This window comes from Pezoporus flaviventris, unplaced genomic scaffold (genome assembly GCF_033815535.1).
Source record: "Pezoporus flaviventris isolate CSIRO_AGI_PZ_B2104156 unplaced genomic scaffold, CSIRO_AGI_Pfla_v1 ptg000843l, whole genome shotgun sequence".
Taxonomy (NCBI): domain Eukaryota; kingdom Metazoa; phylum Chordata; class Aves; order Psittaciformes; family Psittacidae; genus Pezoporus; species Pezoporus flaviventris.
The window spans coordinates 1-9,172 of NW_026893388.1; the positions used below are offsets into that span (position 1 = coordinate 1).

Here is a 9,172-nt window from a genome sequence, read left to right on the forward strand (position 1 = left end):
TCGGTACCTCCCATCGCTGAGGCTGCTCCCCAGGTCCGAGGCCGATTTCCGCTCCACCACCACGTCCAGCACCAGCTCCCTTGGGGGGCGCCCTGGGGGCGGGGCCAGCCCATGGTCACGCCCCCTCGGCCCCGCCCAAAGCCAATGGCACCGCATGGGCACGCCCCTCTGGTCCCACCCACAGCCCACCAAGAACCAATGACAGAGCACACAAGGGGTGGGGCCAGAGTCTGGCCACACCCACCACCGCAATGGGGGCGTGACCACAGGAGGACCCCGCCCATAGCCAATGGCAGCGCATGGACACGCCCCTCTGGCCCCACCCACAGCCCACCAAGAACCAATGACAGAGCACACAAGGGGCGGGGCCAGAGCCTGGCCACACCCACCACCTCCAATAGGGGCGTGACCAGACGCTGACCCCTCCCCACAGCTCAATGGGGGCGGAGTCAGCGCTTCGGCCCCCGCCCACACAGGAGCCGATGTGGGCGGAGCCAGAGCCGGGTTCCACCCCCACCGCTCATCCCATTGGCTCCCCCGCCCTCCCCACCCCAGAGGCCACGCCCACCTGTGGGCGGGGCCCTCTCGCGGGCCACCCAGAGGAAGTCTCCCACGTGGAGTCTCCGCAGGCTCAATGGGACGCGGCCCTGCAGCAGCGACGGCACCGGCCTGGCCACGCCCCCCCCCAAACGTCACCGAGGGGGGGCGTGGCCACCTTACAGTGGGGCAGGGACACCCCATGGGGGGGTGTGGGGGGAGACACAAGGGGGAAATTGGGGGTACAAGGGTGGGATGCAAGGGAAGGCTCTTGAGGACCCTATGGGGACAAGGGGAAGGGCAAGGGGACACCCCAAGGGGGACAAGGGCTCCATGAGTGGGGTTCATTGGGACCTGTGGGGGCAGGAGAAACCCCCCCAGGGTGCAGATGGGGCAGGCCTGTGCCAACCCTGGGATGGGGGGACAAGGGACACTGCATTCCATTTTGGGGGGGGGGGAAGGACCCCATGGTGCAGGGATGGGGGGGACACACACTCACGCACCCATTGGCCTCGGTGACGTCAGCACAGAGAATGATGTCGAATTCACCAGGTTTCAGCTCAAACTCGACATCAGGGCCAGGCCTGGGGGGGGGGACACACCCCAAACCCTGAACCCCAACCCCCCAAGGAAGGAGGCAGGAATCTGGGGTTCCCCCCCCCCCCCAAATGCCCCCTTCAATGGGCACCCAGGTGACTTACGATGGGGAGGGAGGAGGGAGATGCTCCTCGGATGGGGGCGGGGCTTCTGAGGCAGCAGCAGCCAATCGCTGGGCCAGGATGTGACCACGTGGGGTCAGGGAGTACCTGGGGAGGGGGGAGAAAGGGGGTGACCGGGGGGGGTCGGGGTGTGTGTTTGGAGGGGGGGGGGGCTCTGGCCGTACCGGGGGGGGCGGCCATTGCGCTGCAGCAGGTCCCGTCGCAGGAGGGTGCCCAGGGCCCCCTTGGGTGCTCCCTGGGGAGAGGGGGAGGAAGGGACCCCATTATTCACGTGTCCCCCCTCAGTGTGGGGGGGGGGTCCTATGGGCACTCACCAGGGTCAGGGGGCGGTCACAGAGGGGCTGGGCCTGATGCAGAAGCTCCGCCTCTGGGAGGGGCTCTGAGCTCTGGGGGGGGGGGGGGGGGGGGGGGACTTCAGGTGAGTCCATGGGGGGGGAGGGGGGGGTATGGGGGGGGAGGACACCCCAAAGTCCCCAGGTCCTTCCCCTCCCCCCCTTTACCTTGTGCAGCGTCAGCAGCAGCGCTCGTGCCCCCGAGCGGGGGAGGGGCCGGTACTCACGGGGGGGGCAATGCTGGGGGAGGGGGGGAAAGGTGATGGGGGGATGGGGGGGGGGCTCCAAACCCCCCCAAAATACCCAACCCCCCCCCCCCCTTCCAGGGGTCCGGGTGGGGGAGGTGTGTGATGATGTCACTCACCGTGGGTGGAGCCAAGGGGCTCGCCGGGCTCCTCCTCTCTGCGGGGGGGCTGGGGGCGTGGCCTTGCTCTGATGGGAGGCGCCAATATGCAAAACAGATGCAAATGAACGCATGGATCAGCACCTAGTCACGCTATCTCCGCCCACTCCCCGTTAAGGCCCCGCCTACACCCCCTTAAGGCTCCGCCCACAATCCCTTAAATCCCCGCCCACACCCCCTTAAGTCCCCGCCCACCTGCGCGGTGCTGGCGCAGGCGCAGATCGAGCCGGCGGCAGAGGGCGGGGCCAAAGTTCTTCAAGATGGCGGCCGCCCGCCCGGAGCGGAGCCGCAGCGGGTACCGGGCGAGGGAGCGCAGGGCCTGCGGGGACACGCGGCTGGGACCGGGAGCACCGGGAGCACCGGCGGCCCCGCACCCCCGTTCCCGTTCCCCTCCCGTGCCCCCGCACACCCACCCGCTCGTAGACGCCTTTTGCCCGCGTCCCCGTGGCCTCATCCCGCCACTCCCGGAGCCAGCGGGTGAAGAGCGGGTTGGGGGAAGCACGGGGCCGGTGGCGGCGGCGAGGGGGGTCAACGACGGCCTCCGCCATGGCGGCGGCGGTCACCGGCAGCTGCCGCCCCTGACCCGGAAGTGCTCTTCAACCCCCTCCCGCACCTTCAGCTTGTCTGCTCTGGAGGACGCGGGCCTCTCTAGGCGGCCTGGAGGACCAACTCCTCTGCTCTGGAGGACTGACCCCAAAAACAGCCCCTGGGGGGGGGCTGATACCCCCACATCGCCCCCACTCCCCCCACGGAGAGTTTCACCCCCCCTAAGGGGTTCACACCCCCCCAACTTACCCTCAAGGTGTTCCTTTTCCCTCTGGACCCCCCCCAAGCACCCCCATCTCTCTATTAGAAACCCCCAAACAATCCCGGGGGGGGTCACCCCCCAGTTGATCCCCCCTCCCTCCTCCCCCCCCATCAAACCAAAGCTTGGACCCAGCACAACAAGACCTTTATTGTTTAGAAAACCCATACAAACACACTAGAAGCGGGGGGGGGGGAGGAGGAGGCACCCCAATATGACACAAACCCCCCCCCCCGATGCAGGAGAGGGGGTTACACCCCAACCCTCCCTCACCCCCCCCATCACCCCCATGGGGGTAGAGGCAATATCAGCACAACCCCACACACCCCCCCATGGGGGATTTGGTGTGATTGGGGGGGGGGGGGGGGCGAGGGCATCCCAGGTTCCCCCCATAAAGATGTTTTTGGAAGGGGAAACCCCAACCCCCAGTTGGCAAAGAGGGATGGGGCAGCACCACAGTTCTGGTGGGGGGGGGGGGGGGCCTGATGTGAATGGGAGCCCCCGTAGAGGGGGTGTTGGGGTGCCCCGGTTGAGGTTGGGGGGCTCAGAGGAAGGCATCGCACCACTCCCGGAGGCAGCCGGAGCAGTCCCGGGACTGTTTGGCGTTGGCTCCGCACGTTTCCTTCAGCCATTCCCGGAAGAGCTCCTCGTCCTTGCGTAGCACCAGGAACTGTCCCAGCACCACGTACGCCTGGGGGAAGAGCACAGGGACACCCTCGGTATCCCCAAGGGAGTCCTTATCCCAATCCATGACCCTGCAGCTGCCCCCGTGGCACTGGGACAAGCCCACATCCCTAAGGACATGGTTGTGTTTAACCCCCCCCTACCAATGTCTCCAAGAGCATCCCTGAGCATTCCCATGTCCCCAAGGAAGCCTCTTGTCCCTACTGTGTCCCTAAAAAGGTCCCTGTCTGCCACCCCATCCCCAAGGGCTTCCCTGTGTCATTCCCCCCCCCCCAAATGTCCTCAAGGGGGTCACTCTGTCTCGTTCCCCCCCCCTCCCCATTATCCCCAATGGGCTCCCGGCTCTGTCATGTCCCCAAGAAGGTCCCTGTGCGTGCCCCCCACCATGTCCCCAAGGGGCTCCTATCTCCCACCATGTCCCTAAGGAGGTCCCTTTCCATCCCCCCCCCCCCCCCCATATCCCCAAGAGGCTCCTGTCCCTACCATGTCCCTAAATGGGTCTCTGTGTGCTCCCCACCTTGTCCCCAAGGGAGTCCCATGCCCCAAGGGGGTCCCTGTGTGCCCCCCTTTCCCCAATGGGCCCCTACATGCACCACATCCCCAAAGGGGTCCCTATCCCCCTATACACATCCCCAAGGGGGTCCCTATCCCCCCATCCCCAAGGGGGTCTTTCTGTGTACCCCCTTCCTCATGTCCCTAAGAGGCTCCTGTCCCCACCATGTCATTAAAAGGGTCACTATCCCCCCATACACATCCCCAAGGGGGTCCCTCTGTGTCCCCCCTGCCCTATATCCCTAAGAGCCTCCTGTCCCCACCATGTCCCCAAGGAGGACCCTGTGTGTCCCCCTGTCCCCAAAGGGCCCCTATACCCACGATGTGCCTAAGGGGGTCCCTATTCCCACCCCCCCATCCCCAAAGAGGTCCCTGTGTGTCCCCCCTGACCTATATCCCTAAGAGGATCCTGTCCCCACCATGTCCCTAAGAGGGTCCCTATCTACCCTCCCGCATCCCCTGTGCCCCCCCCCCCCCCATGTCCCCAAAGGACCCCTACACCCACCATGTCCCTAAAGGGTTCCCTATCCCCCCGTTACATCCCCAAGGGAGTCTCTCTGTGTCCCCCCTTCCTCATGTCCCTAAGAGCTTCCTGTCCCCACCATGCCCCTAAGGAGGTCCCTATTCCCCCTATCTACCCCCCCTCAATCCCCTGTGTGTCCCCCCTGCCCCATGTCCCCAAAGGCCCCTACACCCACCATGTCCCTAAGAGGGTCCCTATCTACCCCCCCATCCCCTGTGTGTCCCCCCTGCCCCATGTCCCCAAAGGCCCCCTACACCCACCATGTCCCTAAGGGGGTCCCTATCTACCCCCCCCCCATCCCCTGTGTGTCCCCCCTGCCCCATGTCCCCAAAGGCCCCCTACACCCACCATGTCCCTAAGGGGGTCCCTATCTACCCCCTGCCCCCCATCCCCTGTGTGTCCCCCCTGCCCCATGTCCCCAAAGGCCCCCTACACCCACCATGTCCCTAAGGGGGTCCCTATCTACCCCCCGCCCCCCATCCCCTGTGTGTCCCCCCTGCCCCATGTCCCCAAAGGCCCCCTACACCCACCATGTCCCTAAGTGGGTCCCTATCTACTCCCCCCCCCCCCCCATCCCCTGTGTGTCCCCCCTGCCCCATGTCCCCAAAGGACCCCGACACCCACCATGTCCCTAAGTGGGTCCCTATCCCCATCCCCAATAGGGTCCCTCTGTGTCCCCTCCCTCCCCCGCGCACCCCTCCCAAGCCCCCGTCACAGCCCGACCGGAGCTCCCCCCCCCCCCCCCCCCCCCCCCCCCCCCGTACCTTATCGAAGCCCTTCTCCTCCAGCTTCTTGCCCAGCACGTCCCCGATGCCCGCCAGCATCCCCACCGGCTTCTCCCCCATCGGCTCCGCTACGAAGTCCCGGTGCTTCTGCGACGTGGAGGACATGGCGCCTGCGGGGGGAAGCGGAGACGGCTCAAGGGGAGGCTGGGGGGGAACGGGAACCGGGACCCGAGCTCCCCCCCCGCGGCCCTCACCGGAGCCTCCGACCGCTGCTCCCGCCTCAGCCCGCTACCGCCGCCGCCGCCGCTGTGCGTGCGTCGACGTCCTGACGTCACCTCCGGCTGCGCCATAGAGCCGAGACAGAGCGGCCACTACAGGGTGAGACGCTCTAGGCGGTTGCTTGGGTCATAGAGAGCGCGGGAGGACCTCGGGGTTCTCCCCCCTCCCGCCTTCCCCCCTCCCAAAATCCAATGGGATTCTCCTGGAAAGGACTAAAAAAAGGCCGAATATTGGCACGAAAAAGCGGCTTTTTATTAATAAACCACAAATAAAACACAGATGGAACAAAGAACTTCGGGGAATCAGATGGAACAAAGAACTTCGGGGAAAGGGGGGAAATGGGGTGGGGAGGGGGGAGAAGCTGGAAGGTTGAGGAATGGAAGGGGTTTGGAGGAAAAAAAGGGGAGTTTTGGGGGGGAAAGGGAGTTTGGGGGGAAAAAAAGGGAGATATGGGCAAAAAGAGGCAATTTGGGAGGAAAAAAGGGAGACTGGGAGCAAAAATGGGAGATTTGGGGCAAAAGAGGCAATTTGGGAGGAAAAAAGGGAGACTTGGGAGCAAAAATGGGAGATTTGGGGCAAAAGAGGCAATTTGGGAGGAAAAAAGGGAGACTTGGGAGCAAAATGGGAGATTTGGGGCACAAAAGGAGGCAATTTGGGAGCAAAAATGGGAGATTTGGGGCAAAAAGGGGCAATATGGGGCAGAAAGGGGCAATTTGAGAGTAAAAAGGGGAGATTTGGGGCAAAAGGGGGAGATTTGGGAGCAAAAAGGGGCAATTGGGGAACAAAAAGGGGTGATTTGGGGCAGAAAATGGCGGCTTGGGAACAAAAAGGGGTTATTTGGGGCAGAAAAAAGCGATCTGGGAGCAAAAAGCGGAGATTTAGGGCAAAAAGGGGTGACTTGAAAGTAAAAGAAGTCCTTTGGGGCAGGAAAAAAAACCAAAGGCTCAAAACCAAATGACAAAAGCCCCCCCCCCCTTATTTGGGATTCACCCCCCCCCCCATGGGGGACAGAACGTCTCTGCTCCACTTTGGGCTCCCCCCCCCAATAACCCGGGGGTGCAGGGGGGGTGACTCCAGCCCGTGCCCCCCCCCCCTCAGGCTTCCTCCTCTCTCAGCAGCATGTTGGGGATCCCACGGGAGATGGGGAACTGGCGCCCCGAGTCCGGGCACTGCAGGAACCCCTCCAGCACCTCCACCTGGGGGGGGACACACATGCACATAAGGGGGTCAATGGGGTGGGGGGGGTGTCAGGACCACATCTCCCCCCCCCAACCCCCCAAGGGGGTTTTGGGCCCCCCTCACCTCCAGCAGCACGTGATGCACCCGCCGCAGGAACGCTTCATCTCCCTCGTAGTCAGGGCAGGCTCGGGGGGCAGCTCCGAGGGATGCCCCAACTGCAGGTGGGGGGGGGGAGAATGGGGGGAACTGGGAGACCCCAATAGGACCCCCGTGCCCCCCCATCCCAAACCTTAGGATCCCCCCCCAGATCTGACACCCCCCCCATGCTGCTGCCCCCCCCATGCATCCAAACTGGGATCCCCCCAAAATCGAAGCCTTCCCCTCCAATTGAGACAGCCCCAAAACCATGCCCCCCCATCATAGGACACCCCCTCAACTCGCCCCCCATCACAGGACACCCCCTCAACTCGAACCCCATCATAGGACCCCCCTCAACTCGCCCACCCCATCACAGGACCCCCCAAACTCGCTCCCCCCATCATAGAACCCCTCTGAACTTGCCCCCCATCATAGGACCCCCCCCAACTTGCTCCCCCCATCATAGGACCCCCCCCACTCGCTCCTCCCCATCATAGGACAGCCCTCAACTCGCCCCCCCCATCATAGGACCCTCCCCAACTTGCTCCCCACATCATAGGACCCCCCACTCACCCCCTCTATCATAGGACCCCCCCAACTCACCCCCCCTATCATAGGACCCTCCCCAACTCGCCCCCCCATCATAGAACCCCCCCCCGAACTTGCTCCCCCCATCACAGGACCCCCCCCAACTCGCTCCCCCCATCATAGAACTCCTCTGAACTCGCCCCCCTATCATAGGACCCCCCCCCCCCCAACTCGCTGGCCCCCATCATAGAACCCCCCCCAACTCGCCCGCCCATCATAGGACCCCCCCAACTCGCTCCCCCCACCATAGGACCCCCTCAACTCGCTCCCCCCATCATAGGACCCCCCTCAACTCGCTCCCCCCCATCATAGGACCCCCCTCAACTCGCTCCCCCCATCATAGGACCCCCCCAACTCACTCCTCCCCATCATAGGACCCCCACCAATTCGCTCCCCCCATCACAGAACCCCCCAACTTGCTCACCCCCAACATAGGACCCCCCCCACCTCGCCCCCCCATAATAGAACCCCCCCCACCTCGCCCCCCATCATAGGACCCCCCCCACCTCGCCCCCCCATCATAGGACCCCCCTCCACTCACGCTCTCGGCCGCCTCCAGCAGCGCCCCCCAGCGCAGCCGCGGCACCAACCGGGCTACGAAGGCGGCGTTGAACGGTACCGGCCGCACGCAGACATCCGAGGCCTGGAGAGGGGGAGAACGGGCCGGTAACGGGGGCTATGGGCCGGTACCGGAGGCTAGGGCCGGTACCGGAGGCTATGGCCGGTACCGGAGGCTTGTGGCTGGTACCGGTGGCTATGGGCCGGTAACAGGGGCTATAGGCTAGTACCGGAGGCTATGGCCGGTACCGGTGGCTATGGGCCTGTATCGGAGGCTATGGCCGGTACCGGTGGCTATGGGCGGTATGGGAGCTATGGGCCGGTACCGGAGGCTATGGCCGGTCCCGGAGGCTGTGGCCGGTACCAGTGGTTATGGCTGTACCGGAGGCTATGGCTGGTACCGGTGGCTGTGGCCGGTACCGGCGGCTAAGGGCGGTACCGGAGGCTATGGTCGGTACCGGTGGCTGTGGCCGGTACCGGCGGCTAAGGGCGGTACCGGAGGCTATGGTCGGTACCGGTGGCTAAGGGCGGTCCCGGAGGGCTGTGGGCCTGTACCGGAGGCTGTGGGCCTGTACCGGTGGCTATGGGCCTGTACGGAGGCTGTGGCCGGTACCGGAGGCTATGGGCCTATACCGGAGGCTGTGGCCGGTCCCGGTCCTGGTGTCGGGGTGGGCCCGCACCTGTATCCGCAGGGGGAAGCCGCCGCCGGGCCGGAGCCCGCGCACGTTGGAGCAGAGCAGGTTGTGTGTGAGCAGCTTCATCCCGCCGCCGCTTCCGGTCTGCGTCACTTCCGGTGGGAGGAGCCGCGGAAAGCTGCTGCGCGATGGAGGGAAGGGGTGGTCGCCAGGGTAACGACGCATCCATGGGGTGGGGGCGTGGCTTGTGAACGTGATGACGTAAACACCGGGGCGTGGCCTAAGGGGTGGCTTTGGAGGTGGCCCCCATCCCCAGGGAAAGGGGGGCCCCCCGCACCCCCAATGTGTCCCTGTCCCCCCCATACCCCTGCACCCCCAAATCACCCTCTGAGCCCCCCAAACCAGCTCCTGCACCCCCCAACCCCCCCAAAACCAGCTCCTGCACCCCCAAACCCCCCCAAACCAGCTCCTGCACCCCCAAACCCCCCAAACCAGCTCCTGCACCCCCAACTCCC

At 65.0% G+C, this 9,172-nt stretch overlaps 3 protein-coding genes across 3 annotated transcripts; all 3 read right to left on the reverse strand.

The window, feature by feature from the left end:
- Window positions 1-5: 5 nt before the first annotated feature.
- On the reverse strand, window positions 6-2,539 carry MUS81 (MUS81 structure-specific endonuclease subunit; the record flags this gene model as incomplete). Its single annotated transcript, XM_061444380.1, has 10 exons — window positions 2,405-2,539; window positions 2,187-2,310; window positions 1,953-2,020; window positions 1,757-1,828; window positions 1,571-1,642; window positions 1,421-1,491; window positions 1,239-1,343; window positions 1,041-1,121; window positions 569-669; window positions 6-92 (listed from the first exon to the last, which is right to left on the reverse strand). Coding segments are annotated over exons 1-10 (916 nt in total), but the record flags the coding sequence as incomplete, so codon positions are not given.
- Window positions 2,540-3,284: 745 nt separating this feature from the next.
- Window positions 3,285-5,698, reverse strand: BANF1 (BAF nuclear assembly factor 1). The gene is made up of 3 exons (XM_061444372.1): window positions 5,535-5,698; window positions 5,320-5,450; window positions 3,285-3,487 (listed from the first exon to the last, which is right to left on the reverse strand). The coding sequence occupies exons 2-3, from the start codon at window positions 5,443-5,445 to the stop codon at window positions 3,341-3,343; spliced, it is 273 nt and encodes a 90-aa protein (XP_061300356.1). The 5' UTR covers window positions 5,446-5,450; window positions 5,535-5,698; the 3' UTR covers window positions 3,285-3,340.
- Window positions 5,699-6,604: 906 nt separating this feature from the next.
- TRMT112 (tRNA methyltransferase activator subunit 11-2) lies at window positions 6,605-8,834 on the reverse strand. Its single transcript, XM_061444377.1, is given in 5 exon segments — window positions 6,605-6,755; window positions 6,862-6,920; window positions 6,923-6,953; window positions 8,006-8,107; window positions 8,703-8,834. Coding segments are annotated over 5 exon segments (375 nt in total). The 5' UTR covers window positions 8,784-8,834; the 3' UTR covers window positions 6,605-6,653.
- Window positions 8,835-9,172: the final 338 nt, after the last annotated feature.